This window comes from Pelodiscus sinensis, chromosome 9 (genome assembly GCF_052426305.1).
Source record: "Pelodiscus sinensis isolate ZL-2025 chromosome 9, ASM5242630v1, whole genome shotgun sequence".
Classification (NCBI taxonomy): domain Eukaryota; kingdom Metazoa; phylum Chordata; order Testudines; family Trionychidae; genus Pelodiscus; species Pelodiscus sinensis.
Genome location: NC_143060.1, coordinates 39,563,055 through 39,587,121, shown reverse-complemented (window position 1 = coordinate 39,587,121; position 24,067 = coordinate 39,563,055). Strand labels below are relative to the sequence as shown.

At 38.7% G+C, this 24,067-nt stretch overlaps 1 protein-coding gene across 5 annotated transcripts in view; it reads left to right on the top strand.

Annotated features, from left to right (window-relative positions):
* The window catches only part of DPYD (dihydropyrimidine dehydrogenase), a 675,852-nt gene that overhangs the window by 307,272 nt on the left and 344,513 nt on the right, over positions 1-24,067 (top strand). For all 5 annotated transcript variants that reach the window (XM_075936591.2, XM_075936588.2, XM_075936587.2 and 2 more), the window contains one exon: positions 549-636. In XM_075936591.2, the coding sequence (XP_075792706.1) occupies positions 549-636 (88 nt within the window). The remainder of the gene's footprint in view (positions 1-548; positions 637-24,067) is intronic.

Genomic DNA, 24,067 nt, shown 5'->3' with positions numbered 1-24,067 from the left:
TGGGGCATCAGGTAAGAACCCACCTCCACCCCACTCATGCTTAGATCCTACACTCCCATCCCCCTCACGCACCCTCCTTCTCTCTGAGACCCCAACCCAGTTTTCTCCCATGAGCTGCAAAAATTCCTCTATCCAACATACTCTGTTTCCCAGGGTTGCCAGTTTTAAGAGGTTCAAGTGTACAACCATTTAAAACTACTGTTTTGCTGTGCTGCTGTGTTCCATACACAGTTTTTTGTTTTCTTTTTCTGTTTGTTTGTTGACTGCTGCTATTCCAGGAATCAAAGTAACCCCGACTATCAGGAAATACAAAGTTGACTTTATGCCTTTTTTATGCTCCATACCTAACGTTGAGTCATACACTAAAATTAGTTTGTTCAAACCTAAGTATTTGGCCCTGTAAGTCTAGCTTGGAAAAGATATTTTTATATTTGATAGATCATTATGAAACTTTTTGAGATGCCAATAAGAGGAATATGATAGACGTTAAACCATTTTAATGATCAATTTCAAATTACTTAATAAATATTTGTAATGTTTTATTTTAGATAGTTTGTGGGAAAGGCCTTGGAATAGAAGGAATGACACTCAGTACCTTGAAGGAAGATGGTTACACAGCAGTCTTTATTGGAATAGGTAGGATTGTTTCATTCTCCGCTATTTTGTTTTGCTGAAAATAAGAATGATTTTTTGCCAATAAATGGTTTGTATTTCAATGTCTTAGAAAGATAGTTTAAACATCTTCATTGTAAACCAATTGGGATATTGAGAAAAAAAATCTCTCCTTATGATTTGAATCTGGCTCTCCCTGGTAGGTACTGTAAGGTATTGGTGCCCGATGTCAATCCAGTGATTAGCGTGAAATAATTTGGATGGGTTTGAACAGGTGAGCATCTGCTAAAAAAAACCCATAGCAATTGGCACTAAATGGCACTGTGTCTGTATGTCTTAACAAAGACCAAAAATTAAATAGTGTTGAGGACAGACCTAACCTATTGCACCATGGGCTCCCTGTAAATTGTTTTTGAAAGACATTGGTATGGTAGAATAAAGAACCTTGCTCTGCTGCAGCTCATACTGTATTTGTAGCTAACAGACATGAATTTTCAGCATATTTCATGAACTTTAAAAGTACAGAAATTCATCTCCAGTATATACAAATTACTTATCTGAACACTCTGTGCAGTTTACTGTAGATATGTATGTAATAAATAATAAAACTAGGAACAAAACAGCCTACAGGTTTTCTCAGTTTGATGTCGCATGCCCTTTTGAAAAATAGATAGATATACTTCATGAGAGCTTACTAAGAGAGTTGAGTTGCTTCCCATGAGATGGCTTTCAAACTGCAAAGTTAAATAACCAAAAGCAATGCTTTCCACTGTCACTTCCATTTTCCTTTCTGATAGAGGAAGAACTTCACATTCACTCTTATTCTGCCACTCTGAAAGCTGGAAAGAGAGTCAGTGTGCCATTGCAGTGTTTTGTTTCTAAAATAATATTTTATGGGCATTTTTTTATTAAGTTTGTTTAAACATAAACTTAAACATTCATTTGATAGTTCAACGAGCCATTCAGAAACTTAGTTTGATTGGCTTTACTTATTGTTTACTGAAAAGTTTCAAAAGTAGATATACTGAAAGTTATTATAAATAATTGCTATTTTAGCCTGAGGGACATGTAAGAACAATATTTAGTGTTTGTGAACAGCTTACTATAGCCACAAAATTATCTAGTGAATATATAAGCCAGTTATATTGTGCTTTAATGCTTTTTCTTTTTCCTGTAAGAATTGACCATCCTTCACAGATTCTAAAGCTAACTTGAATTATGGTAGCAGCTGACTTTTTATAAAAGAAGTTGCCTTTGAACTCTATTTAAACTAAAATAATAATTTCATCTCCACTCCCATTATAAAAATATCCACCTGCATAGGTGACTCATGGTAACACCCAGGAGGTGCACTGTCCCACTATGCCCTTGCCAAAATTTGATTGCTAAAAGGAGTGCTCCCTCAGACTGCCTTCCTGTTCCTAAAGGTGGCCCTCCATACATCTGTCCCCTTACAGATACCAGTTGCCTATGCCCACCTGATATTTAAACCATTTCTGCTATTTAATGTTTGTTTAGAGTAGGTTATATGTTTGAGTACAGCAGTATCCATCCCTGACATATGATAGGCATGTTGAACATATATTATCTACAGTTGGTATGAGGCTTAATGTGCTTTATTGATCTAGGCATTGCCTAAATGAACATAATAGGAAACAAGTTGTCCAACTGTTCCTTCCTATTATTGATTACAGAGATGTAATTCTTAGTACAGCGACAACTGTTGTTTGCCATCTGGGTATTCAGTATAATAAGCTTTTCAGGTTCATTCTCTCAAGTGATTATACCACCAACCATGGTGATTTATATAAATCCTCTCATTGTTAGAGACTTTCCACATGTAGGAATTTCCATGTATTCATATTTCTATATAATTGTACACAGGGAAATATGCCAAGTTATCTTCTTTCTTGCTTTAATCAGTTTGACTGTTGTTCTGATAACTGTTTTATAAAATACCAGAAGTTAGGAGAGAAATGCATAAATAAGCATTTGTGTTTTCAACATCCAATAGCTAAGACAAACTATCAGCCAGCCTTACAACATCAGCAATGTTAGCTATTGCAACATAGACAAACATTTAAAGACTTCTTTGTCATTGCTGATTAATTGTAAATTTTACCACTGTGTATTTTACCTGTAGAATAGCTGGATTTCATAGAGAGCGACTGTGTTTGTTTCCGAGGTTACACTCAAAAAGATTATTCTGACACAGTAAATTTTAAAAATCAAAGGCAGTTAATTTTAGGTAAATATAGACATTGTGTCTCACAAATAAGTACAAGGAGCCAAGTAGTGGTTGCACTTCTGTAAGAATGTTGGGTATATGAGCAGAGTTTTAGTAGATAAGCAGAGGTGCTGTGTACCACTTGCGTAGTGCCACATGTAAGCAGAATGCTTTAGGAAACAGAAGGGGAGCAGAATGTAATAGATGTATACAAAGGCTGGTGAAAGGTACTGTGAACTCGTAACAACTGTTGCTGCCAGAGGCTAGCAGGCATGCGTGAATGAATGCATTCTTGACTTCCCCCCAACCAACTTGTTATGCCCCCATTTGGAGTGCTGCCTCAAGGTCTAGCTAGCATTCCTTTTTATGTTCAGTGATCACTAGTGTTCTCATTCCACTTACACTCTGAGCACCGGCAGAGGAAGATGGAAATGCAAGTGAGTACCAGAGGCTAAGTTTTTCCCAGAGCAGTGAGATCTTTGATGGGATGCCTCTTGGAAGTGAGGAAGGACCTGAAGATGTGGTCATTTCATAGATGTGGGAGTGAACTAGTGTCCACAAGTTTTATGGCTTGAGTGGAGACAAATGTCTTGGTAAGTAGAGGCTGAAATTGCCTGGAGGACCCTGAGCATCACTTGGCTGGAATTTGGCATCAGGAAGAGGAATGTGTCATGAAATAGGGGGTGAAATGGCTCTAAGTGAGAAGAAGAGTGCACATGTGGAAAGTGGACATTGTAAGGTTGTATTCCTAATATTAGCAAGCATATAGAAGAAAAACATGGTGAGGCTTCAGTCTGGAGGTAGAGTTTACAAACTCTCCTTTTTTTATTTAATAACTTTAGAATTGGTTTTTGTGCTAACTCCATGCAAAAGGGAAACTCAACCAAAAGCATGTGTATGTAAGTGTGTGACTATATATTAATTCTGTCACTTGCTAGATACATTCTGTCATCCTTCAGGAAAAAAACTATATATATATATATATAATATGAGAGTATAAAGAACATTGGAGTCACAAAGAAGAATTCCACCAGAACATGAAGCACTTCTTTCTCAAACCCTTGACCAGTACATAGTTAAACCTGCACCATGCTTTTCAACCAAACAAATCTTGTTCTCATCTGCATCAGCCCTCCACCAATTGCCATTCAAACAGGCTTTGTAGTATGCCCTCGCAACAAATTTGAGCAATTTCAGACCTTGGGAAAGGAACCCTCACAGACAATGTTTTATCAGCAGCTCCCATCTTTTTATAATGAAACAAATCAAGCTTGAAGTCCTGTATTGAATCCAGCTGTGACATATTGCCATAAGAAGAGGTAGTCTCTCAAGTAGGTATATCCTATAGAATTGAGATGTTTATGTGTAAAACAAACACCATAAACTCTACCCAGAAACTAATTGACAGCCAATATATGTCATGGAGCACTGATAATATATGCTGTCTCGAAGAGTTATCACTTAATGTACGAGCTGCTGCATTCTGCACCTGCTTAATTTTCCAGATAAGATGCAGACCACATAGAGTGCAGAGTAATAATTCATAGGGAGCACGAGGCAACCAGGACATGTATTACCATAGCATGGTCTGTATCCAAGAGAAAGCAAATGAGTAAAATGCATGCCTGGACTTTGCAGTAATGTTATTGTCCAACAGTAGATGGGGATCCAACACAATCTCCAGACTGTATATCTAAGTAACAAATAACAAGCAGACACTATCAATCAAAGGGGATAATATTAGCCTTCCCATATATTCCAGTTGCTTCCTTTAACCTACCATTATCACATTATGTGGAGTGAGTTAACACCATGTTCCTGTTATTTCTGGAGGTTTCACAGAGTGGCTTGCTTCATCCCTGCCCCACATGTGGTCCTATCATGGTTCTCTTTCCACAGAGATTGCAGCTTAGTAGAGTCTTCTGGTACACATAACCTCAGTTGTTTTATTGAAAGTTATAATTCGGAAGGGCAAAGTGATAGTGAATTACAGTTTTTACTCTTGGACAGCTGAATTCACCTCATGCCTCATGACAATAATAAAAGTTAGTTTGAGGCCAAGTCAGCATTGCCATTTGTGTGGAACAAAAAAAAATGATTTTAAACATTTGTATAATTGACATTTTCTACACAGGGCTAGAATGCTGCATCTGGGGGAAAGGGAGAGGAGTAATTTAAATCAATATGGCATGATTCCTTTTGTGCTTACTCACCCTCAGTGATTGTTCCTTTTCACTTCCATTTAGCTAAATTCTCAATTTCTAAAGCTTTTGGCATTGTAGTTTACTAAGTGTTTTTAAAAATGGCAGTTAAGCATGGAAACACATGGATAGAAGTAAATGCTTAAAATATCATTTTGAGAGTCAAATTGTCTGCTAGCTTTGGTTTTTACATTGTCACGTTTCTGCTATTGTTTTTAAAATCTAACCAAGATGAGTTAAATCTCTATTAAGCTTTTATGGCCAAATTTGCAAATGGGCACCAGAACTTCTTATTTTACCTACCAGCACCACATAGTAACACTTAGTTACCTGCTTAGTGCAGGTTCTGCTTGTGCAAAAATATGGACAAGCAGAATATGTGTGACCAAGTTTACAATTCAATTTAAAAACTTAGCCCTTACAAGAAAAATCTCAAATCAGTAGCTGCTATGTGCAAGAACGCTGGCGACCCATCATCAGCAATGGACCTGTAGCACCAACTGGGAGAGGGCACAGGGTTCTAGGCCTGTTATTTATGTTCTAGTTCACCACAGTGTGTCACACAAGGTTTCTACTAATAGACTGTCCCCCATTGGTCGCTATAATCTTTGTGAAATATATGTGCAGAGATGAGTGTGTATATAGCGGTGTGTGTATTTATATGTATATTGGAATTTATGCTCCTACAGCCTTAGAATTAAAGACAGGTCACCAAGAGGTAACACGCCTTCAAACAGATTAGAGTAATTCCTCATTTAACACTTGGCCGCTTAACAAGTTTTCGCAATAGCACGATTTTTTTTATAGGGAACGTTTTTTGAATTGCATGACCGTCCCTGGAATAACACGATTTCCCCAGCTGGCCCGTTGCTGGCGGCTGTGGTTTCCCCACCTCCCTGCAAAGCGGCGGAGGGTTTGCCACTCGCCGTTCCATTCCCTGCTGACTCCCCCTCACCGGACACCTTGTTCCCTCTCCTCCGCCCCCGCTTGCAAGCTGGTGGCTGGGTTTCCCAAGCCGGCCTATTGCCAGCGGCTGCATGGGGCTTCCCCCGCCTCCCTGCAAATCGGCAGAGGGTTCGCTGCTGCTAAGTTGGTAGGTACTATGCTTTTGTGAATAGTGAATCTGTGGATTCTGGAAGTGTTTAGAGATGAGGGGCTGTCCATTCCATGTGAGAGGCTGGAAAACTTGAAGATTGGAGTGTACCTAGAACTAATTTGCATGAGGGAGAACAGGGTCTTTGTATGCAGAAAGGAAAATACCTGTTTGCTTATAGCTGAAGTTATCAGGGAGCGGTTGCTGGGATAGCACAGCCAAGGCTTCCTGCTAAGGAAAGATAGTAATGAGGTGCTTCGCAACCATGGGTACCTTTGGGAGGTATCACAATAAGTCCTATGGAAACAGAACACTTTTTGTGCTCTGGGTTACTGTGAGAGGGTACTAGACAAGAACTGCTGAGCCAGCCCTCTGTGATATCAAGTCCCATTAAGGGAAACAAATTGAAGCTGGTTAGAGAAAATCTGTACCTAATTGGTGAAGGAGAGTCATCAGCCCACTCCAGTAGCTTGGGGCTATATAAAAAACTGAGAGGAAGAAAATAAAGAGAAGAGAGTGAGGGAGTGGAATCAAAGTGACAGCTCTTGCCTCCTGTGTGTGGGCACAAGAACCCAAGTTGTACATGGTGAAAAGGTGGTGAGAGCACAACCTAAAAGAAACTGCACCAGTGGTTACTGAACCTTATGGCCTCCGAGTGACTTCGTCAGCACAGCATAGGCATGAGCCAACAGGTCCTTGCAATGCCCTGCTGCAGTTACTGTATCTTTTGGTTGATTTTTAGGATTGAACACTTTTTTTTATTATGTTTCTGCTTGAAGGTTAGCTACATTATTTGCAGGCCAGGACTTCATCTTTCAAGACCTCAGGGAGTATTATAGTCACCTGTGAAGAGAAAATACAACACAGTTGCTTCATATATAAATATTTATTTGAATAAAAATGAAAAAGGTATAAATATTTTAATAGCAGCTAAAATACTATTAAATGTAAGTCCTATTCAGACTTTTAAGAGATTACACTGATATGTAGAGTGACATCTGCACTACAGTTTAGGGTTGCTAAATAATATTTACACTCCCCAGTTTTAGCACACAGAATATATATTCTTTACATCTGATTATCAGAGACGACTCTAAGCTTATATGTTCAAAATGCCACTTTCAAAAGTGATTTACATGCTTAAGTCCCACAAACTTTCAGTAAGACCATGAGTGTCTGTATGGGATCTGGAGGTGAACACACCCACACTAGTGTTAATCAAGCTAGTGGGCTAAAAATAGTAGAGTAGCCATGGTTGCACCAGTTGCTAGCATGAACATTCTTATATCTTTCAGTTCACATCCAAAAATGTTGGCTTTCTTAGCAAATAGCAAAAATCTGGTCTGTGAATCCTTTTAGTTAATAGCATTTAGTTTTCAGCTCATGGATGACTTGATTCGAGAACACTCGGACACTATGGTCACTGAAGAAGCAGTCTGTGCCCATGAAAACTCATGATACCATTTACATGTTTTGTTAGTCTTTAAAGTGCTACCAGACTATTTGTTGTTTTTAAAGTTGATTTCTTTAGACCATCCAGTCGGACAGGAAAAGATTTCTGTAAAAAAAAAATTCATGTTTGAAATATCAACACATAAAATAAGCTACCTCATGAATTTCAGTATGGCGTCCATTCTTACATAGAGCCCCCTTGCATAACCTTTACTAATATGAGAGTGAGTACTTGCTCACATTGACTTCAGTTGTACTGCATCAGTGAGTAAGGATGCACCCATCTGAATATAGGTTACACAGTTTAGCACTGAATATTTATAGCTGGGACCAAAAAAGTACTCACAATATCCAAAGTTTATAAGCTCTGAGGCAGAATGACATTGTTTTAAGTGGTCTAAGGAGATGGACACTGAGGTCAAAATGAACAGTTGAAAATCTTGTTCAAATTTTAGGAATTTAATCTGCGAAAGGAAGTGGTATAATTTCCATTGCTTGAGTCTTTTACAATTTGACTGAAGAAAACATTATAAAATATGCAGTAAGAAAGGATCATTCCTTTAGTTCCAGGAGGTTGGATAATTCATTATCTAATGGGGTATTTTTCATCTCTAATTTCAAATGAGTTTTATTAGTTTTACATGTTTGATATCTGTATTGCACTTGGAAACACTTAGCATTTGGTTTGTGTAAAATAACTATTTCTTCCTGGATTGCTTAGCATCTGTTACACCATTCCAGATTCCCCAGAGGCTGTATCATTTAATGGAAATTTAGTTAATATTTTACATGATCATGCAAAAAAATCTGAGAGAGAGTCCTTTCTACTGTATCGTGTGTCCTACCTGCAAGGGTTAAATCAGTACATCAAAGGGAATAAATCAAATACCTCGTGTACAGAACCTCTGCAGTAATTGCAGTCATTCATTGTTAATTAACATAGCATTAAAACAATGGTGTCACCAAATAATCTCATTGATTGTAACAAAATTACACACCAAAATGAAATTAAAAATCCAAGCACTGATGCACCTCATTTTTTAAAAAGTTGTGAGATTGATTTACTACCTTCTCCCCAAAAAGTAAGTAATCTCCTCATGCCTGTTATTATCTTCTGATTAACTATGCAGTGCCACCTGGTGTGCAGATGGGAAGAATATTACACATCAAGAGCTCTGTTCACACCCACCCACACAGATACAAACCTACATGGCAAAAAGTGAACAGATGTTCATTTTGCTGGTGTTACAGAAAATTGTGCATCTTACTTCTGATCCATAAACTAAATGTGGAGAACATTATATCTGCATATGAGGTGCATAGGACCATGGCCAGCATGCAGATTTATGGAGGAAAGAATATCATGTAAAATTGGTTTCCTGTCTCACTTCATTCTAGTTTTTTACCCTTTTCCTTTGCTGTTTATTATTTTTCTTTTCCCCCTTCATTTACTATTAAAATTTTCACCTCCAAGAAGAACTTTCCCATTGATCACTGGATTTCAAAAGTGATAGATTCTGTTTCTTGGAGTCTCAGATCTAGTTCTCTATTCCCTGAGCAATCTGATGATGATCCAGTAAAGTCAGGCCCATATTTAGGTGCCTTGCTGAATTCATGGGCTTAAAACACTGTGTATCTTTCAGGGTCAAGTCATTAGACAGTGCAGGATAAAGAAATGTTTTCCATGTTTGTTCTTGTTTTTATGTCTTTATTTTGCTGTTGTGCTGTGTTGTTATATTGCATCCAAAAGTATTGACAGAAGACAGACTCTGTCCCCAAACAACTTAGTCTAAATTTCAGACATGACAGTGCTGGAGAGAGGAACCCCCACCCCCAATAAAGATGGATAGAGCCCTTTAAATTTTCAGATATCCATTTTGTATCTGCAGGCATCCATATCTGTAGATGTCATTGTGGATATCGATAGCTCATTTTTGCAGATAGAAATAGGATGTCACCAGGACAAGTGATGCTAACATGGGTACGATCACCTAGTTATTCAAGATAAAACTTGTCACTTGCTATAGAAGGGAAGAAGGGAATTTTCTGGAGAGATTTTAATGAAGACAGTAGTGGTCTCATGAGTCAGAGACTATCTGCATATTGGAAGCAATGTGAAAAAAAAGATACTTGAGGGTGAAACAGATCAATTCTGATGCAGCGGAAGGGACATTGGGCAATTGACTGGGAGACTAGACTAGACATGTAAAGAGGGCCTGAAACATGCAGGGCATAGAAAAGCTGTTTCCTTCCCTGTTGCAATGATGTAAAAGACAGGTTGCAGGTTGCAGAGCCATGGAGAATCAGGCTTGAAGTTTAAATGTTATGGGATGCAGAATGAGGAACCAATGAGAGATTAAAATCCAGGAAGATCATTTTAGGTGTGAAGGATGAGGAGGGCATCAGGAAGGCCAAAGATGCTGCTGTTGAAACAATCAAGATTGGACATGAAGGCATAGATGAGAGTTTTAGCTGTCTGAAAAAGAGGGATGTTGTCAAAGAAGCAATGGCAGAATTTTTAGACATAGCCTGGATGGGAATGGAGACTATACTACTGTCTTGCTATCAGAGGGAGCTAGAAACAAATTGACCATTAAAATTGCCATAAAATGTTCATGGAAGCAGAATGATTTATCTATTAGATACTTTTTAAATTTGAAATAGTCTTTCCATCATGGGCTGTGTCAAAAAGGATGTGCTCTTGCCTCTTACGTATTAATGGAGGAATCCCCTGCACAAGATTGTGTACTTAAATCTAGGAGGACCAATACAGAGGCTCAATCAAATGTATGTTCAGCTCTTTGCCCCGTGCTAACATGTCAAGGAAGGTACTGATCCCAAGTGTGGGCTCCATGGAGATGAGAAGAATTTAATCCTAGTACAATCTAAGTCTTAGACTGGTATCAAATTCCTTCTATAGTGAGTTAATTTTTTATTTTCACTACCATGGTATGAAAGGTATTCCGATATTATGGTTGAACATCTGTAAATAAAACTGATCATATATCAGTTCTAAGAAAAAGAACTAAACCTCCTCAACATAGTTGATATTCTGTTCTTGTACAATACTTGAAACAAAATATTTTTAAAGCCTCCTTATAACAAAGGAAGCAAAATTGCATTAGAAGAGGAACTGTGTACAAAAAACAATTTATATTGGGTGCTTGCACTTCTTTTTCAGTGAAGCATGAATTTATTTATAGAGAATATCAATTTTTGTCCCTTTTCACAAGAAATTTTTTTTTAATTTTCAAGGCTTTTTTTTTCTGACGACAATCACTGTAATCTGCTCTTCTAATGCTACATTGTTTGTCTTGATATTAGTGGGCCCTTAATACATATCAGCAGTGCTAGACAGTGGAAGCTTTTTGGGATCAGATGCACAAAACAGCTTATTTATTACTAATAATTTTAAGACACTTCCAGAAAATACTAACAATCTGCCCTTGGGCATCCTTAACCTATTCACTTGCAAATTACACAGATTTTCATGCTCTTATTTACTTATCTTTCCTACCAAGAAACTACTTAGCATAACAATCTCTATTGCAGATGTTTCACAAAATTCTCTCCTGTTTCTAAGATGCTGAACTCCTTTCTGAAAGAACATGCCCATCTAAATGCAATGTGAAATTCAATTTTGTATTTACATTTGGCTCGTATTGTTTGAAGCAGTTAAATGTATAAGTACCTTAGAAAATTCATAGAGGCAAGGTGTATGACAGTAGTTCGTCCAATAAAAATATTACCTCACCCATCATGACTCTTTCATAACTTGGGAGCAACATTAGAAAATATATTGTGTTTAATACATTTTAACTGATGTTTATAATTTAATCAAGTAGTTATATTAAGTATTTTTGTATTTGAAATCTTTATAGAAAGAAAAGATAAATATTGAATAAGGTAGAAATGTGTAAGGGAATTGTGTATACATAGCACTTCTTTTAAAGCTCTATTGTCAACTAGCCAATTAGCCTGTCATAAGATGGGATTTTCAGGTCTCTCCTCCACGTCGGTCTTCTCTCCTGAGCCTCCGGTCTCTCGCTCCATCTCTCTCTCTCTCTCTCTCCCCTCCTCCTACTGCCTCCCCTCTCCCTCTCTCAGCTCTTCTCCGCCTCCTGCCTCTCTTTCTGTCTCTCTCTTTCTCTTCTCCTCCCCCTCCTGCCTCTCACTCCGGGGATTGCAGAGCCCAAACGGCCATTTGGGCTCCGCACTCCCTGTGCTGCATGGGGAGCGTGGAGCCCAAACAGTGACTTGCGCCACTTGCTCCCATGCAGCGGCCTGGCAGAAGTCAGCTGAGAGCCACGGTGGGAGGCGAAAGGGAGTGGGGCGGTGACGTTCATGGCCAGGGGACGGGGCCTGGAGCCGCTGTCACGCCGCATGTCACCGCCCTGCCCCGCCCCGCCCCGCCCCCCTTAGCCTCCTGCTGTGGTGCTCGGCTGACTTGTGCGCTGCTCAGCTGGGCCGCTGCGGGGGAGCCCAAATGGCTGCTTACTCCGCTTGCTCCCCCGCAGCGGCCCAGCTGAGCGGTGCAGAAGTCAGCCGAGCGACTCAGCGGGAGGCGAAGGGGGGTGGGGCAGTGACATACACAGCCAGGCCCCACCCCCGGCCGTGTACATCACCACTCCACCCCTCTTCCCCTCCCTCTGTAGCGCTCGGCTGACTTCTGCGCCGCAAGTGTAGCCAGGGTTAGGGTATGGCGCATCAGCAGACCGTGCACAGTGCCGTCTGTGTCTGCAAGACAACTGTTTGTCTGCAAACTCTAACATCCCTAAGGATGAAAGACTTCATCTTATTAGTGAGCGCCATGGGCCCCCAAGCTTGTCTCTTGAAGAGAAGCTTCTTTGGTGCACTTTGATATGTTTTCTTAGTAAGTTTTCTGTTCCATTTGGCCCATCTCATAAGTTGTTTTGCAGGAGGAGGGGACTCTTCTGATCCTTGGAAATTCTGAAAGAGGGACAGTTTAAGTCTTTTATCTGCAGGAGCAGTCTCTGACTGTTAATGGACTGGGATGGCCAGAGCATAACATGCACTGACTTAGGGTATGTCTACACGGAGCAGCTTTTAGTGACAATGCTATGTCAACACAGCCCTTATGCTTAAAATTGATGTCTGTGAATGTTTTTGTGCCAACAAAATACTCCCACCCCCAGTTAGTGGGTTTGTCTTTCTCATTAGGAGAGCACTCCTACTGACAAAGCAACATTCACAAGTGTGCTTGTGAATGCACAACATGCACACACAGCTAAATATTGCCATTTCTGGTCAAAGAGGTGGGGCAGGGGTTAAGCACCCTTGAATGACAAAAGTTTTGATTAGCAAGTGCAAGTGTAGACACAACTTTATGCCTTCCCCTTCTTACAGTATGTTTCCTATATCAGAGGAAATCTGTGCTGCTTGGTTCAGGCACAAGTCAATTATAAAACGTTTCAAGTCCATTAGTATTTCTAGTTTTCATATCAGATACTTTTTCAGTATTGATACAATGTAACAGGTTTTTTAAAAAAATGAACAAAATGCTATGGGTAGCACATGCCAGTGTAGTGAAGGCATAGTGTATCGATAATATAGTATAGTTTTAATGAGATTGGCAACAAATATGTGTGAAGAAACATTCAAGTACTAAAATAATATGATACATTTCTTATTAAGCTATGTAAACTTTTTTGCTGTAATATCTGACACTTGGATTTAATAGAGATATCCAGGCCTCTGAGTCAGTTGTCACTTCCTCGTGTTAGATCTTACTTTAACATTTTTCTTTACATTTTAGCATGATTGACTAACTCTTTCTGCCGAGGCTGGATTTTTTTGATATGCGTGATATAAAAAAAAACATTATGGTAATATGCATCTGGTAAATATGTATATTAAACTGCGATCATGTACAAAGGCGAAAAGACTTCATTGTAGATTCTTTAGGAGAACATTTAACATGTATGCACAAATATTTCCATGACCATGGGTGGTACAGCAGATTGCTATATTAACCTACCAACTTTGGACTGAGTTTGCCATTCCACATAAACAAAATTTTTTTGATTATCTTCCATGCACATTACCACATACAAACCTATCTCATAATTTTGGGTAGTTTACATTTTCTAATCGATGGACAATTCCTGAAAGAGTAGGGATGTTACCAATGAGTGTTAGGCTGTTAGGGTTAGAGTGTTGGTTTATGTTTGCATAGTAATGATGGGTCAGCATATATAGTGCTATCTTCACTGTTCCTGAATCTAGGCTATGCTGTGAGTTCGTACATGGTGTTAGATCTCCAATTCAAAAATGTATTCTAAATTTTATTTTTAAAACCACTTCAAAAGATTGTTAGATACAAATAAGCATACTAAATAATCAAAGAGTTCAAATAATCATTAACAAATTACATGCTTATCTAATAAATATTTCTCAAGTCTTTTGCCTTTGGCAATGTTTTATTTTATACGAAATCATATTGTTTAATTTCTGTTTTTCATAACGAAGTCTAGTTGATAAGTAAGTCCATTGTCTCAGTTTATATTTTTGCAGATACTTCTTATTTCTTTATATACAATTATTTTTAGAGAATAGATTCATGCTAGAAATGCAGCCTGTTAAGACATGTACTGTTGTGGAAAGTTGAAATTGGTATCAGAAGTTCAGTATGTCATTTGTTCAAAATTCTTTTTAATTAATGGTCTTTGGTGATTAGAGCGTCAAAGAAAAAAATCAGTGATAAGAATGTAAGGGTCAACAAGATTCAGTAGATTAGTCTTTAATGCTGCTTTTATAATTGTGCTGAAGCTTATTAGTTGCAAAAAAACCGCTACTTTTTAAGAAACAGAGATAATAAATGTCAGATTTTTTTCAAATGTAGAAAAAAGTTACTTTTTTGTTCATTCATGTCTCAATCATGTAAGAAAAACATTATAATTGATTATTAATGTACATTTGTGGTTTCTTGGAAACTATTTGTATCTGTGGATGTAATGATGACAGATGGTGGTTTATTTACATATGGTGTGTATTTTAAAATAGATTCTAACAGTTTAGTGAGTATTGGAATTGAAGGACCTTGTCATTATTTTAGAAGGACATTGTTAGCCTTTGTCACACATTCTCTCAGTAAATCAAAATGCATATTCTTTTTTCTCTGATAAGTTGGGGGTTTTCTCCAGTAAGTGGGTGAAGAACATGTAAAATAATACATAAATATTGTAATTACTATTAACATTTAACACTTGTGCATTGAAAAATGTGCTGCAATCCCATCTATTATTTCATTTTGCAAGTGATTCAAGTGTGAATATTCTGTACCTTTCTTAAGAAACAGAGGATTTATATTGTGGTAGTGGCCAAGAGCAAATATCATTTTTGGTGAGGAAAAATAAAAGCTAAAGCTCTGAGAGATAATCTGAATTTGAAAACAAGGAGATTTGAGAAAGCAAAACTGAGTTTATTGCAGATGGTTTCCATGTTTGGTCATCTACTAGACCCAATACAACTACTATATACATGTTTCACATTGTTTGAGGCTTGTCAGGGTGATGTGCTTTAACTTGGTTACTTAGCAAAACATAACAAAACAGCTGGCAAAAAATATTTAAGGCAAATCCCAGATACAGTGTTTCAACCTGCCACGTGTGGACTGAATCCTGTAATCGTGCAATATCCCCATTGACTGAGATTCTTCCCTACGCATCAAGCCCTTTATGTTGAGCAGGGGTTCAATTAAAGGGGTCAAAGAATTTCCCTAATGCAGAAACTGAGGAAGACAGCCACATGCTAACTTTTGAAAACCCTTTCAATAGCCCTTGAGGGTGTGGGTGAGGTGTGCTTGGGTAGGAGGAAAACGGGGGATTACATAGGAGGTTTTTGCCCCCGGTCCTAGTGATTTAAAAGGGCTCAGGGCTCTGGGCCACTATCATGGTAGCTACAGAGGCAGGGACCCTGGGTTCTTTAAATTGCTTCTGGAGCTCAACACGATATGCTCTGGATAGTGCTGAGGGCTGGCTGAGGGAGGCTAGCTCCTAATCCTGCCCCCTTTGGCCAGGACTCCCACGTTCTAGAGGACCCAGAGTCACGCCCCATTCCCATTGCCCAGGACTAAGCAAAGTGTTGCCAACTGTTGAGGGAGGTAGTGCTGTCTAAATTAAACATAGAGTTACTCCAATTCATGTAGCAGCCAAAACTCATGGAGCGCAATGTATTTTAAATCCACTTTAACTTTGTTCCCCTAATTTGTGAGCTTTCTCCTATTGATGGCATTTGGAGTTTTTATAAAGATGGAGGAGTGGGACCTTAACTGGCAAGTTTCTGTGCCAGGAAGTAGGAAACAGTCAAATGTAGGATTTAATATACACCTTCTGCAGGTGTCCAGAGAAGTTCCTGTTCGATTAATTGTGTAAAGTAGGGGTTACTCTATTAATTCCAAACTAGGGGGCTGGTTTCCTAAGCGAGGAGTGAGATGGGTCTTTTTTTCTTTTTAAAGAGCTCTGGCAGTCAGCCCTCACTCATGCAGAAGAGATGTGCACAACCAAGAGGTGGGAGGATGGGGTAATGGGAACAGCTGAAACACCACTGCCCAGGTTTTCCTCTCCCTGTCCTCCCACACCCCACCTCCCACTGCCCCCAAATCCCTCACCAGGAGGTGGCAGCAGGGCTCTGGCTGTGAATCCTGATGTGGCAGCAGCAGCATAGAAGTCAGGGTGGGCAATGGGGCACTAAGGGTATGTCTAAACTACATGGCTCCGTCGATGGAGCCATGTAGATTTGTTTGTTCGGCAAAGGGAAATGAAGCTGCGATTTAAATAATCACGGCTTCATTTAAATTTACATGGCTGCCGTGCTGAGCCGACAAACAGCTGACCAGCTCTTTGTCGGCTCAGCGCGCTAGTCTGGACGCTCCCCTGCCGACATGAAAGCCCTTTATCGACCTCCCCGGTAAACCTCATCCTATGAGGCATAACGGGGAGGTCGATAAAGGGCTTTCAGGTTGGCGCGGGAGTGTCCAGACTAGCACGCTGAGCCGACAAACAGCTGGTCAGCTGTTCGTCAGCTCAGCGCGGCAGCCATGTAAATTTAAATGAAGCCGCGATTATTTAAATTGTGGCTTCATTTCCCTTTGCCGATCAGCCTAATCTACATGGCTCCATTGATGGAGCCATGTAGTTTAGACACACCCTATGTCTGCGCTGAAAAGTGATATTGACAAATACTACTTATCACATTACCATCCTGACTTCTGCACTGCTGCTTACACAGCACTCCTCTTAGAGCCAGCAGCTGCTGTTCTCCACTCTGCCTTCAGAGCTGGATTGAAGTATATCTGCTTTTGTAGAGGAGGGCGTCAGTGAGTGCAGACACAAAGAAGGTTGCATGATCAAATAAGTTTAAGGACCCCTGTTGTATAGTTAAAGTTGAAGCTGAGGACACACACACACACGACTCTACCTTGAAAAAGCCAGTAAAATCTCCCAAAAAATTCACAGACTTTTACTGATAAAAACTTGTAAACCCCTTTTTATACTTATCTGATGAAATCATCACTTCCATGAAGAAATGGAATCTAGTAGAGTCAGGATTTCACCTGTTTTTCTGAAAATGTACCTAATAGGGCTCACCACAAGTTCAGGAATTTGCCCATATTCAGTGCACTGAAGTGCTCCTGGAAGGTAGAGAGCCACCATCTAATGGATGGGGAGTGAACTGGGACTTTGGAGATGTGGATTCTAGTCCCATTTCTGCTGCTGACCGATTGTGTGACTTTCAAAAGATATTTCATAGCTCTATGCCTCAGTTTCCTCATGTATAAAATGGGAACTGTAGTACTTACCATTTATTGATAAAGTACTATAAAAGAGCTAAGTGGTATTATTATTATGGGATTCTTGCTGCTGTATAAATCTCTATATTTCACCTCATACAAATTATGGTGCCTACCCAAACTTAACTTTTAGCCATAAATTTACAATATTTTGTGGTAAGGTCAAAATAACAAAATTAACAAGAAAATAATGCAAAATGAGATTTTATAAAGGGGAGAAATTGCCAATAATCTAATCTAATAATTTCTAACTGCAACCATAATGAGGATAATAAATCTGATATCTTCTTGCTTCCCTTGTTCCATTTTCTTTGCATTCTCAAAAGATTGTGTTCACAGGGTTTTGTTTCCAGAAATTAAGTTTTAATAATTTAAAATGGAAAAAGATACATCTTCTGTAGTGGCCAATATAGTATTATTACAGTATTTAAAATGTCACAGAATATATATTTACTTACATGTTTATATATTACTTACGGGATGGAGAAAGAAGGGAGATTTTAAATGGATCTTGCTGTATTTTAGAAGAGCAGTCTGATTTTGTTCATTTTAATGCTAGGAGAAAAAATGTTTCTCCTTCTATAAAATACTTCAGAATTCATGTAGTAAAATCTTCTACACAGTAGGGGTTTCCATATTTCACAAGCATCCAGTAGTAGTAAGGGTCAGGGAATAACCAGTGAATAAAAGTCAAAACTCAAAACGATGTGCCTTTCCTGTTTAGCACTGGCCACTTATAGAAACTGATAATGTTTGATTAATGAGCGGCAGCCTTGCAGCGAGTGAAAACATCTGTAAGAAATGATTTATTATTTCACAGGTATTGGAAGCTTGCCATATCTTGCGGATTTAACTATGTGTGCCTGAATAAAATAAATGAGATGCAACATGTGAAAAATGAAAACACATTACTTGTAAAGGAGGTGTCACAAGCAGAATATTTTTGTTCAAGTACACTTTGTCATGGGGATTTTTAATGTTGTTCTGAATACAAATCATTTAACTGGTTCATAAAATCAACTCAGTTGGAATTCTTGCATCTATCATCCACGACAGAAATAAGGGTTAAACTTAATGTGGTGTAACTTCCTTTAAATGTTCATATTTTGCATTATGTGCAGCTATTGAAATTACACATATGGACAAAAATATTCTCTTTTTAAAAAATATTAGAAGTAAGAAATTGCACTGGTATAATGTTAAGGTTGAAGTGAGGAAAATTCTGGTATAGGGTCACACAGCAACCTTTTCTGTATTATTTTGTGGATATGTGTTCCAGAACACTATGCTTGCCATACAATATATGATAGATGGGGCCTGAGTGCTTCTAAATCTCATAAATATTGGGGGTTCACTGAAATCAATGGAGTTATACTGGTGTTAAATTAGTGAAGGTAAGAAGGGAGAATCAGGCCCATTATAGTGATGCTATTTCTTGACAAAATATTACACTATGCTATAATTCAAGTGATACAACTGCTCCTTTGGGAAGACTATGATAATATGTTTAATTTTGTGATGATTTATATTTGTGACATCTTTTGCTTTAACTTTAGATGTCTATGGGGCTTTGCTGTGGCTAGGTTGGGAGATCAGCTAATGAGATTTCCTAATGCATTGTATGCATACAAGAGAAGAGATTAAAAGAACCTTAACTCCAGTTGTCCTGATTTTGTGTAATTTAACTCCTACTGTTTCATAAATGTGGTTGCTTAGTCTCAGTTTATTTTAAGAAAACAAGTAATTAAACATTGGAAAAATATTATGCATTTCAATAAGGGTGAAATTCTCCTTTCCCTGCACATAGCTATCTTAAGGTTATGTCTACACTGTCAGTTGAATGACAAATCCTTTGTCATTCAGAGGTGTTAAACATGCCTATGTCACTAAAAGCTGTGTAGTGTAGACAGAGCCTGAATGTGTGGTATTGAGCAGGAGTTGGGTGCAGTGTGCCCTTGTTCTGCCATACAGGACAGATTCAAATGCCACATGGCTGATTTGCAGACTGGTGGTACACATCCAGACATGCCTCAGTGAACATGATTTATTCTACACATGGATGGAAGAATTTAGGAGTACTTGTTAGGAGATGAGGGTTTCACTTCTCTTAACCTAAGGCTAGTCTTAGCCTTCCACAGATGCTGTTTCCAGTTATGAGCTGGAGGAGATCTTTTCCATAGTCTCCCAGCTATGCCAACAAATCCATTGTCCACTCATTGGCCTGTCCCTACTGGGATCCTTTCACATTTGTCTATTAAGAGCTGTCAGAGAACCCTTTTTCCATAGAACACAGAATGGTTCAAATCTCCCACCTCCATGAGGCTGGCCTGCACCTCTAAAATGGCACTGAACATAAGAACAGCTATAGTGGGTCACAGCAAAAGTCCGTCTCACCCAGTAACCTGTCTTCTGACAGTGGCCAATGCCAGGTTCCCCAGAGGGAATGAACAGAAAAGGAAATTATCAAGAAATCCATCCTGTAACCTATCCCCAGCTTCTGACTAACAGAGGCTAGGGATACCATTCCTACCCATCCTGGCTAATATAATAGCCATTGATGGACCTGTTGACTTGAATTTATCTAGTGTTTTTTAAAGTCCTGGTCTTCACAACATCCTCTGGCAAGGAGTTCCACAGGTTGACCATGCATTGTGTGAAGAAATAATTCCACTGGTTTGTTTTAAATTTGATACTTATTAAATTTTATTAGTGATCACTCGTTCTTGTATTGTGGAAACAAGTAAACAATTTTTACTTACCACTTTTTCCACATCAGTCATGATTTTATAGACTTTGATCATATCCCTCCTTTGCCACCTCTTTTCTAACTAAAAAGTCCCATTTTCATTAATCTTTCCTAATGTGGAAACCATTCCAAACCCCTAATCATTTTTGTTGCCCCTTTCTGAACATTTTCCAATGCTAAGGTAACAAAAAAAGCAGTCATGTAGCATTTTAACGACTAACAAGATGGTTTATTAGGTGATGAGCTTTCGAAAGCTCATTCTCTATCCATTCTCAAACCTCCTCTAATGACACCTCAATCTGGGACAATTCATCAGATTTCTCACCTAAAAAGAATGGTTCAGGTTTGGGAATCTTTCCAACATCCTCAACCATGAAGACCGATAAATTCATTTAGTTTCTCCACAACGACCTTATCCTTGTTTGTTCCTTTAGCATCTTAATTGTCCAATGGCCCCACTGGTTATTTAGCAGGCTTCCTGCTTCTGAGGTACTTTAAAAAATTGCTATCACTTTTTTTGTATTTGTTCTTCCTTTTTGGCCTTTCTAATTATATTTTTACACTTCATTTGACATAGTTTATTCTCCTTTCTATTTTCCTCATTAGGGTTTAACTTTTTATCTCTCACTGCTTCTTTTACTTGGTTGTTAAGCCACAGTGTCACTTTCTTAGTTCTCTAGGGTGCGTCTACACTCAAAATAAGATATGCAATTTGAGTTACACAAATTGCGTATCTCATTTTGATGCTATTTCAAAATAGCTTATCTTGTCATTTGGCGCTGTCTGAAGATGTATTGGAACCACTTTTCACATTTAATTATACAACATTATGGCCTAATCACATGCCAAATAGACTATTTTAAATCAAAGTTGTGGTTGTGTTACATTCTAAGACTGCAAAAAAACCTTCCTGAACTGCTTTTCCCATTAGACTATTTTGACCAAACTGATTTACTCTTTCTAAATTTTACATGGGGTGAAGGTGGTGTTAAATATTTTTTGTCCAAAACTCATGTTATATTTCAATCGGAACATATTTTTAATGTTTAAACTTGACAATAAAACAAATATAGGACTTAATCTTACAAGCATGTATGCACTTGAGTAACATGACTTCTTTGAGTATTCTCACTGAAGTCAATGGAATTACTCACAAAAGTAAAGACTATCTATGCCTATAGGAACTGCATTCTTTTCACCTTGCATCAGAAATGCTGACACAGCCTCAGTTGCTGTGTTATATTCCCACAGCTGTACAATAGGCCAATATTTAAGTCAATATGATTTTTAAAAGACTGATATTTAGGGTTACTTTTACTATCATCACAATTTTCTGGCAAGGCAAATACATAAATCCTGGGTAATAAATTTCAAGATGCATGCATTATGAAGAAACATTTTGGGATAAACTATATTATGTTATGTGCATTAAAATACTATGCCAGTCATGCTTCAGCAGGATGGAGGTATATCTATAACAGTATGACTAATTATCTATGCATGCATTTATCACTAAATAAACTTAACACACGACAGCAAGATTGTTTACTTAAGCAGTATAATATTGGAAATGGTAGATAGCTCTAGAACATAGGATTACATTGCCAGAATCACACTATTTATTAAGCTATGATAACACTAATGTTCCTCTTTGATGTATAGCATGTGCGACTTCAGCTGAACTTGTAGAGAGCCTTAAGGATGTTTCATTGAACATTTAGTATGGCAGCCAGCCAGAATACATTTAGCCTAAGCCCAGATGACAGGCTGGTAATGAGGTAGTGATTGATGACCACTGCTTCCTTATGAAAACCTGCTTGATATGCTGGGGGGGAAATGCATTGCTAGCTCTTTTCATTTCACTCCCTCCTATATTAGTTATTCTTACTGTAGAAGAGTTACACAAGGCTTGTGGTTATTCACTCTTGTCTTCACATTTTTGAACCACAGCTCTGTGCTATATTTGTGTCATACAGATCTTAATTTCAATGGGTTTTATTACCCAAAATATTAGCAATTATATTACTTATAAAATATGTTATAATATTATTACATCTCTTCTGAATTTTATGTTCTGTGATTCTCTTTCCATGACATTTTAAAACATTGATTTTCATTTTAATATAACATGAGAAGTTTGGTCCAGAGGCTGTGAAACATCTCTCAAACCAACCAACCAACCTGTAAGTTTTTATTTTCCTTCAGTCTGTCTTCTTAATAGCTTTTCACCTTGCATAGTCAGATGGTGGGCTGGCTGGTTTGGCTCAGGTTAGTCATTGGCAGATATACATGTGGAGTAGGGTATGCAAATCATGTCTCTTAGCTGGAGCGCACTCCCTCCATGCCTAGAGTAGCAGGGAAAAAAATCTAGAAGGAGGCGATAGAGAGGCCTTGCAGCAGTTATGTGTGTCTGAGTTGGATGCCACTACTCACTGTTTATAAACTGGCAGGCTTGGGAGAGTTGGCTGGGAGGGCAAGTGCACCTAAGAAGGTTAATTTGCATGAATATAAGTATGATCATCTTAATTTTACACCTTGGGTGGCATCCTTACCCTTGGCAATTGTCTGTCTTCTCAGCCATGGTCAGAGCACATGTATTATTAAGGACATATTGAGATATGGAGGATTTATTGAGTTTTGGATCATATCTGAAGCAGGGCATAAGCTTTTCTTTCAAGGAGAATAGGATGAGAGTTTGACCTGAAAGCTGGTCCCATGTTGGTTACTGTCTGCTTTTCAAGTCACTCAGAGTATGTGACTTGGTGCGAGAAACCAGCAACAATCCCTTGTAGGTGAGGTTAGATCTCTGGAACCTCTCTTCTTGACCAGACCAGTCTTACTGCAAAGCTAAAATCACTTTGAAAGTGTGAAGGAATTCATTTCCATCCCACTTGAAGACATGGCTGAGCCTTCTCAGAATCTGACCCTATGGTCTTTGGTGTCATGGGTACATTGATATCATAGGCTAATATGGGTGATTTACTGAGCTATACAATTCAGGTTACAATACAGGTTTTAGTAAGGATGTTGGGGAAGTGGTCTTGATCAGGGTTAAAGAAAGCTAAGTCACTAAACAAATTTAATCAGTTTTGGGATAACAAACATTAAAATAAATGTCCACACATATGAATATTCTGTCCCATTAGCCCCTCCCCTCTTTTGTAGCACAGTTCTCAGCTCACTCTAGACTGCATTTAAGTCTTTCCCAGCTCTTGTTATAGAGTGTAAGCTTCCAGTCTGCTTTCCCTGGAGTCCTTTTTGCAGTTTACCATCCACCAGTGTCCCCTGTTCCTGCTGACCTACCCTCAGAGCTTTCCAAAGGAGCCTGACCTGCTCCTTCTAGTTCTTTCCACTTAGTCCTCTTAGCTCTTTCTATGAGGACTTTTTATAAGTCCAATTCCTAGCCCCCATTAGTCCTGCCACCTCAAGCTGGGAGGCACCTAATTATGAAAGAAGCAGAGCTATTTAACCAGCACATCCAGTTGCCAGTTCCTGTGTCCTGGAAGAGGGGATAAACAGGAAGAGTTAGCACGTTTACTTCCTGACAGATCTCCATACCTTTTCGCTGGCCTGTGAATGCTGTCATTGGTAGGCCTAACTTCCTGGGCTCTTCTTACAAGCTATACTATGGATGCAACCAATCCAATATTGAACAAATAGGATTCCACTTCATCAAAGAAACCTCAGCAATTCATGTTCTTTAACATAGCCATGAACTGAAATTTCCTGTTATGTAGTAATTCCTCTCTTAGTGAGGGAACAGTGAGTCTGGCACCAGCAGTCCCCCCATTGTCTGCAGTTCTTTGATTTGGCTAAACTTCAGCCTTCCCTTGCTCTCGTAGTACTATGACTATAATAAGAGGGTGTCAGATCTTCACTCTGCCCCAATGTATATAAGTAAATTCCAAATCCCTATCTAAATAAA